Source organism: Rana temporaria, chromosome 12 (assembly GCF_905171775.1).
Source record: "Rana temporaria chromosome 12, aRanTem1.1, whole genome shotgun sequence".
Lineage (NCBI taxonomy): Eukaryota > Metazoa > Chordata > Amphibia > Anura > Ranidae > Rana > Rana temporaria.
This window is the reverse complement of record NC_053500.1, coordinates 104,727,146-104,746,747: the sequence shown is the minus strand read 5'-3', so window position 1 is coordinate 104,746,747 and position 19,602 is coordinate 104,727,146. Positions and strand designations below refer to the sequence as shown.

The 19,602-nt window shown below is 43.0% G+C and overlaps 1 protein-coding gene across 1 annotated transcript in view; it reads left to right on the top strand.

Annotated features, from left to right (window-relative positions):
- HID1 (HID1 domain containing) overlaps positions 1–19,602 on the top strand; it is an 84,447-nt gene that overhangs the window by 31,695 nt on the left and 33,150 nt on the right. The window contains exons 4-6 of the mRNA XM_040330065.1: positions 5,918–6,034; positions 9,116–9,222; positions 9,338–9,457. Of these exons, the coding sequence (XP_040185999.1) occupies positions 5,918–6,034; positions 9,116–9,222; positions 9,338–9,457 (344 nt within the window). The remainder of the gene's footprint in view (positions 1–5,917; positions 6,035–9,115; positions 9,223–9,337; positions 9,458–19,602) is intronic.

Genomic DNA, 19,602 nt, shown 5'->3' with positions numbered 1-19,602 from the left:
CCAGCACACAGCTTGTAATTGACAGCCTCAGCTGTATTCCTCTGTGCTGTGTGAAGGGTGGTGCGTCCCATCAACCGGCTTTCAGAGGGGAGCTCTGAAAGTACAGTGTGTACTTGCAGCTCTCCACCCTCTGCTTTTGGGAGTCTGTAAATTAAATAATTTTCTTTTCTAAATTGCTATGATCCACATATCACCACTCCCATCCAAGGATGTACATATATGTCCTAAGGTTGGGGAGTGGTTCAAAAAAATTTGAATAGCAATTTGCTTAGTAACTGGTGCATGTACATTTTGTTCTGTGTGAATAGAGAAAAAAATAAAAAATCTGATGTGTTATTAGGCCTTTTTCTGCACTGGTTGAATGTTTTTCATTATTTTATTTTAAAGTTGAAAATGCCTATTTGGGCCAATAGATGGCACCAAATATCATAGAAAATTGTTCAGTGCCATTAAGGCCCCATCCACACTTTGGACCCCCAAGTTTCCCAATGAGCACCAGTCATATCTGTGTGACTACTTTGGTATAACTTTTATGTAACTTGAGGGCTATTGAAACAAACATCCTTTCTTTCTATCTTTCTTTCTTTCTTTCTTTCTTTCTTTCTTTCTTTCTTTCTTTCTTTCTTTCTTTCTTTCTTTCTTTCTTTCTTTCTTTCTTTCTTTCTTTCTTTCTTTCTTTCTTTTTACTTCGTCCCCCTCTCAAGCCACCCCAGTGTGAAAGTCTGAGTGCTTTCACATTGGGGTGGTGCGCTTGCCAGACGAGGGGGAAAAAAGTCCTGCAAGCAGCATCTTTGGGGTGGTGTATATATTTCCTTTCCACCACTCCTGCCCATTAAAATGAATGTACAACACTGCCGAAGCGCCTGCAAAGCGATTCTGCAGCACCGCAACACGGGCGCCATTAACCCTTTATTTGGCCTCTAACGGGGGGGTTAAAAGCATCTCGCTTATGGCCAAAAAGCGCAGCTAAAACTTTACCGCTAATGCCCGCACTGCCCCAGTGTGATAGGGGTCTTAACGAGTAGCATAGAAGTGTTGGCAAAGTAGATCTTGGAGATGGAGGCAGTTGGAACCTGTGCAAAAAAGGAAAATGTTATGCACGTGGTAGCTGAATTAATTTCTCTGCCCAAGAGAAGGTTCATGCTGAGATCTTACCTGATGGCCTTGTTGACTACGCAGGGCTTCAGTTTCCCAAGGAAGCCAGTGGTCGTTTATATTCTGCTGATTGTGCAAATTATTTCTGGTAGAACTATGTCTTAATTTATTGGATGTTTCCAGAAATTGCAAAAATAAGATCTTCCATAGTGGTGTGTGGTTTTATTTTTTTCATACCAAAAACTCTTTTTATACTTGCCTGCTCTGTGCAGTAGTTTTGCACAGAGCAGCTTCTCTTTCTTCTTCTTCTTTTTTTTTTTTTTTTTTTTTCTTTTCTTTCTCGCTCCGGAGCCACTGGTCCATGTGTCCATAAGACACACAACTTGGCCCCACTCTCTCTCCTCATTGGCTTACTGGCTGTGAATCGCCTGTGGAAGAACCCCCTTTTCAGCCTTTCAGTATGAAAAATTGCTAGTGCAATCCCTTACCGAGATGGTTCGTTCAGCATTTAAATTGCCCTTAACAGACTTGTTTCTTCCTTGGGTTCTTTAAAGGCCCCACAGGCCACATATGCCTTTCCTGTCCATCCTTTGTTGAAACAGCTTATATATGAGGATTGGGATCATCCAGATAAGCATTTTCTTCCTCATAAGAAATTTTCTGCACTTTATCCCATGGAAGAGAAATTCACCAAAAAGTGGTGTGTGCCAGCAGTTGAAGCTGCTATCTCCTGTGTCAATAAAAGTCTAACTTGTCCAGTGGACAATGGTCAGATGTTCAGGGATCCAACAGATAAGAGGCTGGAATCCATTACTAAAGTCCTCTTTCTCTGACAGGTGCTGTAGCTCAGCCTACACTAGCAGCAATAGGCATTTGTCAATCCCTAAAAGATCAAGTGAAGCAGGTACTCCGGGTTGTTCCTGCTTAGCAAGCCCAAGACTTGGCCGACCTGCCAAGGGCATTATGTTTTGCAGTTGACGCTATTAAACACTTGAGGACCCCTTCATGCCAATATATGTCAGCAGAAGGGGACGACTGGGCACAAGCACGTACCTGTACGTTGCCTTTTAAGAGCCCAGCCAAAAATATGTAGAAGAATGCGTATGAGGAAAAAAAATTGTGTTTTTACATTTATTTTTTGGGGGATATTTATTATAGCAAAAAGTAAAAAATATTGCATTTTTTTTTTCAAAATTGTGGCTCTTTTTGTTTATAGCGCAAAAAAATAAAAACCGCAGAGGTGATCACATACCACCAAAAGAAAGCCAATTTTGTTTGGGAGCCACGTCACACGACCGCGCAATTGTCAGTTAAAGCGACGCAGTGCCAAATCACAAAAAAGGGCCAGGTCCTTTACCTGCATAATGGTCCGTGTTGTAAAAAAACATCTGACCTATGTAAAAATCGGACTACATCACTCGTCCTTCATGAGCACAGCTGATCGCGGGTCCACGGCGCATTCGCAGACGCTTTTTTAGTCTGGAAAAATCAGACGCGGGTGGAGGCAGAGCAAGATTCTTGATGATATTATCGGCAGCACCGCCTCCAGCCCCTGCATGGTGGGCCCACAATACTTGGGCACCGCCCCCGTCACCTCTGCCGCCCTCCCTATTCATGTGCCCGGCCCCTTTTAGGACGCCAGACACATGAAATACTATGGCGGGGATAGGCGGGGTGTGTATTTTGAAGCACGTGATTAGAGCCAGAGGCTATTTTCACACTAAAGTTCCTCCTTGCCAATCAGCAGGCAGGTCAGTAAAACCCATCTCCCGATTGGCCAAAGCTTAAGGCGATCCTATTGGATGCCTAACGCTTTGGCGGAAAAGGAGACATGGCGGAGGAAGCCTGAGGAGCAGAGCGCACACAGGAGCCACAGCCACCGCTACAGAAGAGGAGGAAGTGCCGTCATTCGATAAATGTCGCCACACCCGCGTATGGCGGGCACACTCGGCTGCGTATGGCGCAGTGAGGCTGCAATTGCTCCCCCAAATTTTTGAGCACCAGCCGCCATGGTTAGACACTGCTATAGCATTTTCCTTGACCTCCTGTATATGTATTTTGCTCCCACAAGCAAAGCTCCATATTTTTCCTGCACCTGCCATTGATATAAACGGGGCCCGCCCCCCCCCCCCCCCTTCTCCAGAGCAGGCTAGTATGTGTAAGGAACGGGGCTGGAGGCGGTGCTGCCGATAATATCATTAAGAATCTTGCTCCGCCTCTGCCGCCCACCTGAGTCTATGATTTTCCCGGACTAAAAAAAGCGTCTGCGCATGCGCCGTGGACCCGCGATCAGCTGTGCTCATGAAGGACGAGCACCGGAAGTGACGCAATCCGATTTTTACATAGGTCCGATGTTTTTTTACAACACCGGGTCTTAAGTGGCTAAGGATTCTAGATTTATCAAGCTTCGCGCCTTGCACGCCTGTTGGTGCATATGCGTAGAATCCTGCGGTTAAAAAAAATGGTCAGCCGAGGCGCCATGCAAGAAGCTTTTGGCTGGTTTTCCGTTTCACGGGAATCGGTTCTTCGGGGATGATTTGGACAAATACATCCAAAAGATTTCAAGTGGAAAGAGTACTCTTTTACCAGTTAAAAAAAAAAAAAGAGTAGGCGTCCTTCTTTTAAATGGTCTCCCTCTTCAGGTCCAGGGACGTTAGCCTCTAGGCCAGGGATATGCAATTAGCGGACCTCCAGCTGTTGCAAAACTACAAGTCCCATCATGCTTCTGACTCTGGTGTCATGCTTGTGGCTGTCAGTCTTGCTATGCCTCATGGGAATTGTAGTTCTGCAACAGCTGGAGGTCCGCTAATTGCAAATCCCGCTCTAGGCAGTTACCACGGCCTCTGCCACCAGGGTCAAGAGGAAAAGCTCAAGGTCAAACCCAGGGACACAAGAAGTCCTTGGGCAAAAACCTACTACACAGAGCCCCAAGGCCTCCTTATGAAAGGGCACCTCCTCTTGATTGAGTGGTGGGAAGTTCTCAAGAACTTGGCGGGAGGAGATCCAGGACATCTCTACTGTGTCTCTAGGTTACAAACTAAAGTTGCGAGAGTTTCCACCACCTCATTTTCTGAAATCAAGCTTTCCCAAAAATCCAGTAAAGAGAAGGTCTCTGTTTCTGGCACTAGGCCGGTTGTTGTCTCAAGGGGGTGATCATAAAGCTTCCCAAGGAGGAGCACGGGTTGGGATTTTATTCAAATCTTTTCACGGGACAAAAGCGAAACGGGGATGTCAGACCTATTTTAGATCTCAAGGGTCTGAATCGGTTCCTAAATATCCGCTCTTTTGGCATGGAGTCAATCCAATCGGTAGTCTACACCCTACGGGGGGTTAGAACTGCTAGTATTAATCGACCTCAAGGACGCATATCTGCACGTGCCTTTTTTTCCCCGCTCACCAAAGATTCCTACGGTTTGAAGTGGAGCAGCACCATTATCATTTTGTAGCCTAGCCCTTCGGTCTAGCTACTGCCCTCCCCGGGTGTTTACAAAGGTTCCGGCTCCGCTCCTGGCCAGGCTCAGGGTATAAAGATAATGGCATACCTGGACGATCTGCTGCTGGTAGATCAGTCGGTAGCCTGCTTGAACCAGGGTGTCCTCGGCACAGTCAAGTATCTGGGGTACTTTGGCTGGATTCTCAATCTAGAGAAGTCATCCCTACGAGCGGTGAAGAGGCTGGAGTACTTGGGTCTGGTCATAGATGCAGACCAGAGGAAAGGTGTTTTTTTATTTTTTTTTCTTGCAGTTGACGCTATTAGGGATTCTATTCATCAGGCCTTACGCCTCAAGTGTGTGTGTGTGTGTGTGTGTGTGTGTGTGTGTGTGTGTGTGTGTGTGTGTGTGTGTGTGTGTGTGTGTGTGTGTGTGTGTGTGTGTTAAATGTATGAATGCGCGCAGAGCCCAACCGCTCAACAGCAGCAAACAGAATATGACTGTAGAGACCTTGTCGCAAGTTAATGAAACTGATACAGATCTTCCACCTTTATAATGCTGGGATTCGGCATATGTAGTGAGCTTTACAATCGGGGATTGGCCAAGTTCCCAGAAAGGGCATTAATGGATCTGTCTTCATTTCAGAAGACGAAAGCCTACTAGAGTATATAAATGAATAAAATAATTCAAATGGTTGTAATGTAATATAGCCTAATTTTGAAACCTCATAGGCCCACCTTCTAGAGGACGGCATGTAGGGCTTATTCAGATGAGCATATAAACAAGTGAGGCTCGTGCTGGCAAAAGCTCAGCAGCATGATCCTTTTCGTTTTTAAAGTTGTCTGTAAGCATGTAACCTTTTGTGCTGTGGTTACCTTTAAACGTGCACCCTAATGGCTGCTGCCACTACCTAGGACAGACCTGTTCATGCCAATGATGTGTAACCAGTGGTGTCTGTACACTATTGATGTTGATTCATGCAGTGATGGCAAATTCACAAGACCTGGGTTGATTCTAAACGCTTTAAGGTCGCATGCCTCGCCACTGCATAAATGACTCATTCAGGACCGACATGTCCACTTCAACATTGTGTAATCGGCAGCACTGACGACACATTTGTTGATGTTGACATGTGCACAACTGTACGATGTCTCCATGTAAATGTTTATCCTAACATGTTGTGTTTTTTTTTTTTTTAATGGGCCCATAGATTTGTACACTACTATGTACAGATGCACAATAAATTAGCTTAATAAATGGCAATATTGGGTCCAGCTTATTCTATATCAAAGTGAAATGTACAGCTCGTGGCAATGGTTTTTTAGCATACACTTATTGTGATCTAGCATTGCAACCATCACCTGCAGCTTACTGGAGCTCTTGTTTTCCAGGATGAGGAGGATGAAGAAGAAGGTTCTCGTCCACTTGCTGAATCTCTGCTTCTGGCTATTGCAGACCTTCTCTTCTGTCCAGATTTTACAGTACAGAGCCACAGGAAAAGTGGAACGGTGAGAGATGTCTAAATCTTCATATACATACGTTTTTTTTTTTCAAATTTAATATCTACTGTGAAAACAAATGTACAGTACATATTTTTGTTCTCAATTACTTTGTCGGAACTCTGCAAATATAGCTCAAGTATGCGCAAGTCCAGGCGCTCTGCTGTCACAATATGAGCAAATCAAAAAGAATGCCCTATTTAAGTGATACAGCTATGGGGTAAGGTGGCCAGATTTTCAAAATGCAATCTGGGGACGCTCTACTGACCATGCCCGCTTTTATTGGGGACCGAGATATTGGTGGCATGCTATACCAAATGTTGTGTGTGACCTAATAATAAAGGGGTATCATTGAATAATGCCTTGGTGTCCCCCCCCCCCCAATACAGTCTCCCCCTATGACAAAACTACTTCTAGCACAAATTCCCCACTTTCTGAATTGTACTCGCTGGACCATGCTATTGCGTTGCTGGTCAGTTCTCACTGTCTGCCATCTGCTTGTGTTCTCCCCTGATTTCCAGTGGCAATTGCCCACATGCTTATGTGAAAGGTCGTGATCCAAGCTGCATTCAGAGGTGTCTGCCAGCAGAAGCTCTCCAGTCACAATCCAGTTCAGTATAGTTCAGTAGAGTGCCATTTGTGCCTACTGCTATTGACTTTCTTTAGCCACATGGCGCCCCCCCAATCAAAACATTGTGCACTGGGGCACCAATACACCTGGATGCCCACCCACACAATGATGGCTCAGATCACAGCCATTCATTGGCTCATTGGCCACCTGTGTGTGATTCCTTGAGCACCGTTTTATAAATGTGACTCCATAAAATAGCATTTAGCTCTCTGCTGGTGTCTTACAATATGGTGGTATTGAGGTGGGTAAGGTGTTTCCTGTGCTTTGCCCATGCAGGGCAAATTGACGGTAAAATTTAATAGCGGCAACTTGTACTCCACCCCCCTTATCTGCCGCTGAAATTGAACAGCAACACCCAGTACTTCTGGGTATATGGGAACATCTAAGTTGGTCGTCTTGCTCCCTTATGACATTCTGATACTTGGCAGTTTTCTGCTCTTTCACCAGTGGTGTCACATGGGGGGTGGGGGAGAGTCGTTTGCCATATGTAATCTGCTGGAAGCTTACACAGGGTTGATTCTCTTCACTGCCAGCAGCATTGTACAAGTGGCAGAATGAGGAAATACAGTGCCCTGCGAAAGTATTCGGCCCCCTTGAACTTTGCAACCTTTTTCCACATTTCAGGCTTCAAACATAAAGATATAAAACTGTAATTTTTTTGAAGAATCAACAACAAGTGGGACACAATCATGAAGTGGAACGAAATTTATTGGATATTTCAAACTTTTTTAACAAATAAAATACTGAAAAATTGGGCGTGCAAAATTATTCAGCCCCCTTTAAGTTAATACTTTGTAGCGCCACCTTTTGCTGCGATTACAGCTGTAAGTCGCTTGGGGTATGTCTCTATCAGTTTTGCACATCGAGAGACTGAAATTTTTGCCCATTCCTCCTTGCAAAACAGCTCAAGCTCAGTGAGGTTGGATGGGAGAGCGTTTGTGAACAGCAGTTTTCAGTTCTTTCCACAGATTCTCGATTGGATTCAGGTCTGGACTTTGACTTGGCCATTCTAACACCTGGATATGTTTATTTGTGAACCATTCCATTGTAGATTTTTCTTTATGTTTTGGATCATTGTCTTGTTGGAAGACAAATCTCCGTCCCAGTCTCAGGTCTTTTGCAGACTCCATCAGGTTTTCTTCCAGAATGGTCCTGTATTTGGCTCCATCCATCTTCCCATCAATTTTAACCATCTTCCCTGTCCCTGCTGAAGAAAAGCAGGCCCAAACCATGATGCTGCCACCACCATGTTTGACAGTGGGGATGGTGTGTTCAGGGTGATGAGCTGTGTTGCTTTTACGCCAAACATAAAGTTTTGCATTGTTGCCAAAAAGTTCGATTTTTGGTTTCATCTGACCAGAGCACCTTCTTCCACATGTTTGGTGTGTCTCCCAGGTGGCTTGTGGCAAACTTTAAACGGCACTTTTATGGATATCTTTAAGAAATGGCTTTCTTCTTGCCACTCTTCCATAAAGGCCAGATTTGTGCAGTATATGACTGATTGTTGTCCTATGGACAGAGTCTCCCACCTCAGCTGTAGATCTCTGCAGTTCATCCAGAGTGATCATGGGCCTCTTGGCTGCATCTCTGATCAGTCTTCTCCTTGTATGAGCTGAAAGTTTAGAGGGACGGCCAGGTCTTCGTAGATTTTCAGTGGTCTGATACTCCTTCCATTTCAATATTATCGCTTGCACAGTGCTTCTTGAGATGTTTAAAGCTTGGGAAATCTTTTTGTATCCAAATCCGGCTTTAAAATTCTCCACAACAGTATCTTGGACCTGCCTGGTGTGTTCCTTGTTCTTCATGATGCTCGCTGCGCTTTAAACGGACCTCTGAGACTATCACAGTGCAGGTGCATTTAAACAGAGACTTGATTACACACAGGTGGATTCTATTTATCATCATTAGTCATTTAGGTCAACATTGGATCATTCAGAGATCCTCACTGAACTTCTGGAGAGAGTTTGCTGCACTGAAAGTAAAGGGGCTGAATAATTTTGCACGCCCAATTTTTCAGTTTTTTTATTTGTTAAAGTTTGAAATATCCAATAAATTTCGTTCCACTTCATGATTGTGTCCCACTTGTTGTTGATTCTTCAAAAAAAATTAGTTTTATATCTTTATGTTTGAAGCCTGAAATGTGGCAAAAGGTCGCAAAGTTCAAGGGGGCCGAATACTTTCGCAAGGCACTGTATGGGGAGTATTCCTGCACTGCCCTTTATAGTTCTGTCACGTATCTTGTGGTTCCTATTTCCCAACAATGCAGGGATTAAAAACAAATTCAAATGATTCTTCAGATTAAATGGGGGGGGGGGGGGGAAATGTTGTAACAGCAATGTCTAAGTGAAGCAGATGAAATAAGAATATTGAGCCACAATTTGCTTTTCTCTTTATCAGATATTCATATTTGTCTGAGTTGTGCATTGAGTATTAATGTGACTTTGTTGGCTGCTCTGTAGGATCCAGCAGAAGATATTCATACCTTAGACAGCTGTGAATACATCTGGGAGGCCGGCGTTGGCTTTGCACATTCTCCAACCCCTAACCATGCACATGACCTCAACAGGTAGGTGAGCATCTCAACAGCCGTCAAACTTGACAAGGAAAAGTCTACACAGCCAGATATCTTGGCTGTTCTAAATTCTGCTTCCTTCACATAAATAGATTTTGTTGCTTTTTAGGACAGAACTACTTAAACTACTATTGACTTGCTTCTCAGAGGTCATGTATCTCCCACCATCATCGGAGAGCAGTAGCACAGCCAACCCATGGGTGCAGTTTTTCTGCTCTACTGAAAACCGGTAAGTGAATAGTCTATTGGTGTATTTCCTTTGCTTTATGCATACATACTGTACATAACTTTCTTTACTGCATACAGCATTACTATTTAACCGGTTAAGCCCCGGACCATTTTGTTGCTAAATGCCCAAGCCAGGTTTTGTGATTCGGCACTGCGTCACTTTAACAGACAATTGCGCGGTCGTGCGACGTGGCTCCCGAACAAAATTGGTGTCCTTTTTTCCCCACAAATAGAGCTTTCTTTTGGTGGTATTTGATCACCTCTGCGGTTTTTATATTGTGCGCTATAAACAAAAATAGAGCGACAATTTTGGAAAAAAATGCAATATTTTTTACTTTTTGCTATAATAAATATCCCCCAAAAACATATATAAAACATTTTTTTTCCTCAGTTTAGGCCGATATGTATTCTTCTACATATTTTTGGTAAAAATCGCAATAAGCGTTTATCGATTGGTTTGCGCAAAATTTATAGCGTTTACAAAATAGGGGATATTTTTATTGCATTTTTATTAATTTTTTTTTTTTTTTTTTGCTACTAATGGCGGCGATCAGCGTTTTTTTTTTTTAATTTCGTGACTGCGACATTATGGCGGACACTTCGGACAATTTTGACACATTTTTGGGACCATTGTCATTTTCACAGCAAAAAATGCATTTAAATTGCATTCTTTAGTGTGAAAATGACAGTTGCAGTTTGGGAGTTAACCACAGGGGGCGCTGAAGGTGTTAGGCTTCACCTAGTGTGTGTTTACAACTGTAGGGGGGTGTGGCTGTAGGTCTGACGTCATCGATTGTGTCTCCCCTATAAAGGGGATGACACGATCGATGCGCCGCCACAGTGAAGCACGGGGAAGCCGTGTTTACGCTCCCCACGGGTTTCCGACCAACGCATGTACCGGGGGGGGGGGGGGGGGGGTCCCGAACGGACCCCCGACCCACGTACATGTACGCCCATATGCCTGTACGTGACATTCTGTGGACGTACATGTACATGCGGCGGTCGGCAACTGGTTAACAAACGGCGTACAGCGATACCCTCTTTTTTTTTTTTTTTTTTTTAACTGCATGATAAAGCCCAAGTACATATTGACATATATTGGGTCGGTTTGCCTTTAGTCAACTCATGTATTGTCAATGTAAGCTGGCATTGATGCATGTAATGCACAAAAAATCAAAGTTCAAAATCTAATGTCACAAATACTTGTACATTCTGAGAAAAATGATCCACATATCACAATGTATCCTGGCCCAGGCCTAGGGCAGCACGGAAAGAGTCCCCGCCGCTAGTCTTATGGGGCAGACTGGGCTAAGAGGCAAATTAGTTTAGCACCCCCATAAAACGGCCACACTGCTTCCGGTATGCGGCCGGTCGGCATTCCGCAACTGTGTGGCGGTGCTGCTAATTTTTACTGTCCTATCATCCTGGACCACAAACCTTCCTCACTGTGCTATATGTTTTCTGTTGCACCACTGGCATGATTATATCTTCTTAGTCCTCTCCATAAAATTATCAGAAATTTGTACTTAAAGTAGAACTATAGGCAACACTTTTCATTTTGGATAGAGTAAGGGAGGGTTATGCAGTCCCTGTAGAGCACTGTAGAGAGGGTTATAGCCCCTGTCCGTTTATTTTTTACCATCCCTGTCCCATTGCAGAGATTTCCCTTTTTACTTCTTGCCCCATAGCCAATCAGGAAGTGGGAGGAAATCTAGGCAAATTGAGGGAATCCATTGCCCCCCCCCCCTTCCCCAGGCTCTCAGAACTAGTGTCCCTACTCAAATTTCAGGGCGGGTCTTAAACAGAAAGGGATGTGGCCTTGACAGGAAGGGGTGGGTCATATTTAAATTGGAGGAGCACGAGTTTAGTCTGGCCTAGGGCAGCACAAAACCTAAATACACTACTGCAACGTATGTATGTATGTATGTATGTATGGACAAAACATATTGTATATCTTTTTTTTTCATACTTTAACCGGTTAACGACCGCCCACTGTATATATACGTCCTGTTTTTAAAGATGGATATCTCGGTAACTGCAGCAGCTGCTGCAACAACCGAGATATCCATCTCTTCAGTGAGCGGTCCTGTAAACGATAACGGCAGTCTCTGCGGCGGACTCGCCGCGAGATCGTTGTTATCGGTGGTGGGAGAGGGGCCCGCCGCTCTCCTGCGCCCTCCGGAGCCGTCGGTAGCGGCGGAGGTGATCGGGTGCTGCTGCCTACTGTGTGAAGATGCGAGTGAGGGCAAGATGGCCCCCATCCGACCTCATAGCATTGCAGGGCGGAAGTGACGTCGAAACGTCAGTCCTGCCCAGCATCTTAAAGAGACATTTTTTTGTTGTCATTTTTTTAAATGACAACATTTCCATTATTTTATTTTTTATTTTGCATTTTAGTCTAAATATGAGATCTGAGGTCTTTTTGACCCCAGATCTCATATTTAAGAGGACCTGTCATGCTTTTTTCTATTACAAGGGATGTTTACATTCCTTGTAATAGGAATAAAAGTGATACATTTTTTATAAATTTTTTATTTCAGTGTAAAAAATTATAAAATCAATAAAAATTAAATAAGAAAACAAAAAAAAGTTTTTTAAAGCGCCCCGCCAAGCTCGCGCGCAGAAGCGAACGCATACGCGAGTAGCGCCCACATATGAAAACGGTGTTCAAACCACACAAGTGAGGTATCGTCGCGATCGTTGGAGCGAGAGCAGTAATTGTAGCCCTAGACCTCCTCTGTAGCTCAAAAAATGCAACCTATAGATTTTTTTAAACGCCGCCTATCGAGATTTTTTTTTTTTTTTTTCTTTTCCACTTCAGACTCTACCTCATAGAGTGCAAGTATATGCTCATGTTCTACGTGCCGGCCCATTGCATCTCTAATTTAGTTTTGCATCATTAGTGTCACTTTTTCTTTTTTTTTTTTTTTGGGTTAAATGTTTATTTGTTTATTCATTTTATATTTTTTTTTTTTTTTTTTTTTATATTGTATATTATTCGTATGCTATTATAACACGTACATATACAAAAAAAAGACCCTTGTGAACCCATAAGTGCCTCCGTTTGCGGAGAGCAAATAGGAAAAACCAAAAGAAAAAAAGAGAAAGTTGACCATTTCTAATTTTTACCCCCCCCTTTCCTCAACCCCTCCCCCCCCCCCTCCCCCGTCTCACCTTAGACCTTTTCGTCAGACCTGTAGGTCTTTCTAATATTCTTCTAGAGGAGCGTTTTAAAATTCTTCCCTTAGCTTTTCTGCGTAGCTCCAAGTTTTCTTGAAAATCCTCCAATTTTACGCTTAATAAAATATTATTGCCCTCTAAACCCTCTTTCACTTCTTCCATTTTATATGTTTCTTCAACCGCATCGATCCATTCCCAAATCAGAGGGGGATCTGGATCTTGCCACCTTCTAGGGATTAATCTCTTGGCGGCGTTCAGGAGATGCGGTGTCAGTGATTCCCTATACCTTTTTATACCTTCTTCTCCCCCGTGGAATAAAACTACCCATGGGTCCATCTTTATCTTTTCCTTTGTGATCTCCTCCACGCATCTCAACACTTTCTCCCAGTACTTTTTAATCTTAGGGCATCCCCACCATAGGTGTGCCATATTTCCTAGTGTACTACATCCTCTCCAACAGTCCCCTGTCTGCCCCTCTTTGAATTGTTTTAGTTTATCCGGTGTCATATACCAGCCGGCAATGCATTTAAAGCACATTTCAGCCGTGCGGTTATCCACTGCGGAAGAGTGGGTCAGAGCCAACATTCTCTCTATTGTGATCCTATCCCGCTGTGTGCCCAATTCCCTTTCCCATTTTTCAATGAATGGGGGTATTCCCCTCTCCCCCATCTTCAATAGGATCCTATATAGTTTTGAGACAGTACCTTTGGATCTTTCCGTGGTACATATTTTTTCCAAGTCTGACAACTGGTCTCCTGACCTCAAAGGGTGGGGGAGGCCCTGTATGAAATGGTTTAGCTGCTGATACCTCCACTCATTGATTTCCATTAAATTTTTATTAAGTTTTAACTCCTGCAGTGTTCTAATGTGACCCTCGCTCATTATATCTCTTAATTGTGCAGTGTCTTTTTTTAATCCAGTGTCCCCCCACTTGTGTCTTACCCGGTGCAAAAAAATCATTATTTTTCAGTGCTATAAGAGGTGAATTATATTCTTTCTCCATTTTAATATATACTATATCCCATGTTTTCAGTGCCTTTTTTGTTATCTCGTGTAGGTTGATGTCCAGTGTCCTAAATTTGGGGGGGTTCCAAATTATCTTGTCTAATCTTACCTGTGATAATTCATTTTCTAAACTTACCCACCTTTTTTCTTTGTTGACCCTGGCCCACTCCACCACCCTTGTCAATATGACCGCGTCGTAGTATCTCTTAACATCCGGAACGGCAAGTCCTCCCTTTTTTTTTGGTTGCGTTAATATGTGAGAGGATATCCTATGTTTCTTGTTCTTCCATATGAAGTTCATAATTAATTTGTTAAGGGCTGAGAGTAAAGTTCTCGGGAGGGCTATGGGGATCATCTGGAATTTATATAGGATCTTTGGCATAATAACCATTTTGCAATAATTGATTCGTCCTATCCATGATATTAATCTGTTTTCCACCCTTTTTGTCTCTTTCTTAATTTCATTTAGCAATGGGATGAAATTTATCGGGTAGGTTTTTTTAATTGATTTGGCTAACAATATCCCAAGGTATTTAAGTTCACTGACCCAGTCGAAGCGATGGTTTTCTTTCAGGGATTTTTCTTCTATCTTACTAACGTTTATGCTCATGATCTTCGTTTTGGTGATGTTTAATTTAAAATTTGAAATTTCTCCATATTCGTAGCAGAGGCTTAATAGATTTGGGATTGATGTTTTGGGTTCGGTTAAATAGAAGAGGACGTCGTCTGCAAAAGCTGCAAGTTTATGTTCCTCCTCTCCTATTTTGATCCCTTTTATTTTTTGGCTGTTGCGAATCTTGGCTAGCAGGGGTTCCATTGACAACACAAACAGCAGTGGTGACAATGGACACCCCTGCCGCGTTCCATTTTTCATTTGAAATGTTTGCGAGAGGCTACCGTTTATTTTAATTTTGGCCGTTGGGGACTGATAAAGGGCAGCCACCCAGTTCATCATCCCCTGGCCAAACCCCATTTCCTTTAAGGTAGAGAGCATGAGTCCCCAGTCTACCCTGTCAAACGCTTTTTCTGCGTCTATTGACAGGAGTAGACCTGGGGACCCCCTTGTCCTCATTTTCCGGATAATCAACAGTGTTCTAACACTGTTGTCTCTCCCCTCTCTCCCCTGGATGAACCCCGTCTGGTCTGGGTGTACCAAATTATTCATTTCCTGCTTAACTCTCCCGGCCAATATCCTTGCGAACAGTTTAATATCCGTGTTTAGCAAGGATATTGGCCGGTAGCCCGAGCATCCTTTCAGATCTTTGCCTTCTTTCGGGATGACAGTGATAATTGCTTCTGAGGTCTCCTTACTTAATTTATACCCCTTCCCAAGGCCATTGAAATACTTACATAGCCTTGGTAGTAGTATCTCTTTATACTTTTTGTAGTACAGTACTGTAAAGCCATCTGGGCCTGGGCTTTTACCTGAGGCTGAGTTTGTTATTGCTAACTTAATTTCATTCTCTGTGATTGGTCTGTCCATCCCCTCTGCATCGACTTGGCTAATTTTTGGGAGTCTAGCTTCTTTTAGAAAGGTTGTAATCTTATTTTCTTTCTCTCCTATCTGCCAGCTCTTTTGTTCTACTGAGTATAATTTTTCATAATATGATCTAAATGTTTCGGCGATTTCTTTTGTTGTATGGGCAACCTCTCCTTTTTCGTTTTTGATTTTGTCAATATAGTTCCTTGATTTTTTTTTTTTAACCATCCGAGCCAGATGTTTGCTTGTTTTATTTCCCCACCTGTATCTTTCCCTTGCTATTAAGTTAAATTCTTTTCTTGTTTCCTGATCCATAAGATCTTTGAGTTTATTTCGTTTGTTAACAAGGTTTAGGTAAACATCTCGTTGCTTACTTTCTTTTTTATGTATTTGTTCTAGGCTGAAAATCTCGTTGATTAATTGAGCTTTTTTACTAATCGCTTCCTTTTTTCTCCTTGCTCCTTCGGAGATCAGAGCCCCTCTTATTACTGCCTTGTGGGCATCCCATAGGGTAGCCGCCGAGATTTCCTCAGTTTCATTGATCTTAAAATATTCTTCTAATTCTTTTTTGATCCTTGTTGCGCTTTTCTCCTCAATCAGTAGTTCCTCATTTAATCTCCAGCTTAGATAAGGCTTTTGATTGCCCGAGATTTTTATAGATATACTGATGGGCGAGATTTTTAAGGGTAAAAGTTTGACGCCATGCCACGAGCAGGCGCAATTTTTAAGTGTGACATGTTTGGTATCATTTTACTCGGCGTAACATTATCTTTCACAATATATAAAAAAAATAGGCCAAATTTATTGTTGTCTTATTTTTTTAATTCAAAAGTGAAATTTTTCCAAAAAAAGTGCGCTTGTAAGACCGCTGCGCAAATACGGTGTGACAAAAAGTATTGCAATGACCGCCATTTTATTCTCTAGGGTGTTGGAAAAAAATATATATATAATGTTTGGGGGTTTTAAGTAATTTTCTAGCAAAAAAAAACAGTTTGAGTGTTGTAAACGCCGAATCTGAAAAACACCTTCTGTCCTTAACCACTTCCAGACCTGCGCACGACGATGTACGTCCTGTTTTTAAAGATTGATATCTCGGTAACGGCAGCAGCTGCTGCCACAATCGAGGTATCAATCTTTAGGGTGCACGGTCTGGAATCCGATAATGGCGGTCTCCGCGGTGGATTCACAGCGAGATCGCCGTTATCGGTGGCGGGAGAGGGGCCCCCCCCTCCCGCCGCTCTCCCGCGCCCTCCGCCGCTTACCGGAGCCGTCGGTAGCGGCGGAGGCGATCGGGTGCTGTCGGCTGGTGAGCGGGGACGAGACTGAAGGAAAAATCTCCTTCGCCCGTCCCCATAGCTCGGCTGGGCGGAAGTGACGTCAAAACGTCAGTCCCGCCCAGCCTCTTAAAGAGACAAATTTTTTTTTTGGTCATTTGAAAAAAATTACTTTTTTTTTTTTTTTTTTGCATTTAAGCCCAAATATGAGATCTGAGGTCTTTTTGACCCCAGATCTCATATTTAAGAGGACCTGTCATGCTTTTTTCTATTACAAGGGATGTTTACATTCCTTGTAATAGGAATAAAAGTGATCAAATTATTATTATTTTTTTTCAGTGTAAAAAATAATAAAATAAAAATAAATAAGAAAACAAAAAAAAAAATTTTAAAGCGCCCGTCCCGACGAGCTCGCGCGCAGAAGCGAACGCATACGCGAGTAGCGCCCGCATATGAAAACGGTGTTCAAATCACACAAGTGAGGTATCGCCGCGATCGTTGGAGCGAGAGCAATAATTATAGCCCTAGGCCTACTCTGTAGCTCAAAAAATGCAATCTCTAGAATTTTTTAAACCTCGCCTATCGAGATTTTTAAGGGTAAAAGTTTGACGCCATGCCACGAGCGGGCGCAATTTTTAAGCGTGACATGTTGGGCATCATTTTACTCGGCGTAACATTATCTTTCACAATATATAAAAAAATTGGGCCAAATTTATTGTTGTCTTATTTTTTAATTCAAAAAAGTGAATTTTTTCCAAAAAAAGTGCGCTTGTAAGACCGCTGCGCAAATACGGTGTGACAAAAAGTATTGGAATGACCACTATTTTATTCTCTAGGGTGGTAGAAAAAAAAATATATAATGTTTGGGGGTTTTAAGTAATTTTCTAGCAGAAAAAACTGTTTTAGTCTTGCAAACACCGAATCTGAAAAACACCTAAGGTCTGTAAGTGGTTAAAGGAACACTAAAGGTTCGTTTTTTATTAGATAAATTGATTGCTGTAAGCTAGAGCATTTAAATATCACTTACCTCATTGTTCCTTTTGACCTCCAAAATACAGTAATCCAGGTTTGAAAATGCCATTTCCTGTCTCTCCTCTTCTTGCTTTCCACCAGCATCTGAGCTGTTTTGCATGGTGGAAAGCAGAAGGTTCTCACCCCCTCCCTATGACTACAGCCCTGCGTGAAGATGCTCTCTTATCCCTCACAGGCATGGAGGCTAAGCCTAATGGGAACTGTAGTTCTCATTAGGCCGTGATGTAGCAAGAATGAATGCGCACCGCAAACCAGGAAGTCAGTGAGAATAATGATTCAGGAGTGCTGGAGGTGAATAAAACAGCTCGATTTCAACAGGTATCAAACTAGTTATAATGCAAAACATTACTTTTTACTTTATCAGCTACCGTCAGACTTTAATTTAAGAGGAAAATATTTTTGTCTTTACAACCCCTTTAAGTGGTTAAGGCCTTGGACTAAAGTTGTAGCGTATCTGTGCCCTAGTCTCATAACTTTGTCTTGTTCTCTGACAGCTTCTTATCTCACCCACACTCTGACCTCTTGTGCTTGCTACTGAAATTTTAGCATTTGGCTTTTCAGATTTATCTTTTGTGCTTGGTAACCACAGTCCAAACACAGCGATCAAAACCAAGTCAAATATCTTGGCTCGTACAGATGCCAACATGGTCAGCCATCGCAAATGAAAACTTGGTTACCAGGTGGAGATCCAACACATTCCAATTTTGCCTTGGGGTGGCAATAGACCCATGTGCTTCAGCATCAATAATTGCAAAGGGACCTCTTGGCACTCCACCCCGTCCCAAAAGTGCTAGAGATATGTAGGATGGTAGGAGCATGTGGGGAAGGCTGCACACTTAAAGCAGAGGTTCCGCCACATTTTTTTTTTTTATTTAAAAGCCAGCAGCTACAAATGCTGCAGCTGCTGACTTTTAAAAAATGGGCACTTACCTGTCCAGTGCGCCCTTGATGTTATCAGCTCGTCCTTCGGCTGCACCTGCCGCCATCCTCGGTTAGGGAATTGGGAAGTGAAGCGTTGCGGCTTCACTGCCCGGTTCCCTACTGCGCATGCGTGAGTAGCGCGTCGTCACTGGTTCCCCGCTCTCTCCAGATCCATTTTTTGGATGGAACTCCGCTTTAAGCTGACCATACATTATAAGATTTTTCTTTGTCAATTTCCTTTTTAGATTTCCCTTAAATTATGTAGTATAATGGCCTGCCAGATTGCATACAAATTGAAAGTGTTTTAGGTTTGACCTCATATTATATTGTTTTCAGTATATCTAAATGAAAATTGAACAAGAAAATTGTATTATCTATGTGCAGCCTTACTGGCCTTTAACCCATAAATGTGATGCAGCTCACATGTCTGGTGTGCAGTCTTACAATGGTCAGAGGGGTGAAAGCCACATCTGATATTTTTGACGCAAAAAATAAATGAAAAATTGAAGCGGATCTGCAGCAAAAAAAGCGAATTAAAAGATAAAATGTGTGTGTGTGTGTGTGTGTGTGTGTGTGTGTGATTTTGTAAAAATAAATGCTGCAAATACCTAATTTCACTGTCGAGATTGCGATCACATGACTGGCCAGCTTTCTCCTTTCCTGTTCTAAAAAGATACAGCGGGTGGGGCTGAGATTCCTCTGCTGATGTCAGTCTGGAGGGGAGATCTGGCTGGTCATGTGATCACAATCTTGGCTCTTAAATTAGGTGTTTACAGCATTTATATTTATAAATCATTCACAGAGGGGGGCACTGCAATAGGAGGCAGGGCTGATGGTGTATACAGGTTAGTGTTCTGAGAGCAGCAGGAGGGGGGAGGGGCGGCTCACACAGAGGGGAGGGGGAAGGAGGACACAGGAGGAGAGCAGATAGCGGGCTGCTGATGACGGAGGCACGTAAACTGACCACGGCGTCTGGTCTCAGCAGCCATGATACACTGTGGTCAGTTTATTGAGGGGTGGGGAGAAACTGCAGGATCAGCCAGGATTTTTTAGGTGTTCCAGGGGGCCAAATGATGCAGGACGAGCACTGCGTTGTATAACATGCTTTAAAGTAGCAGGGTCAATTTCTTTTTTTAGGGGGGGGGTTAACAGATGCTTTAAGCTACATTCCTCTGAGTCCAGGTCATTCTGGACCTGTCCCAGCTTGTTAAGGACCATAAGAGGAGAAGCGGCACAATGATGCGCTAATCGCTC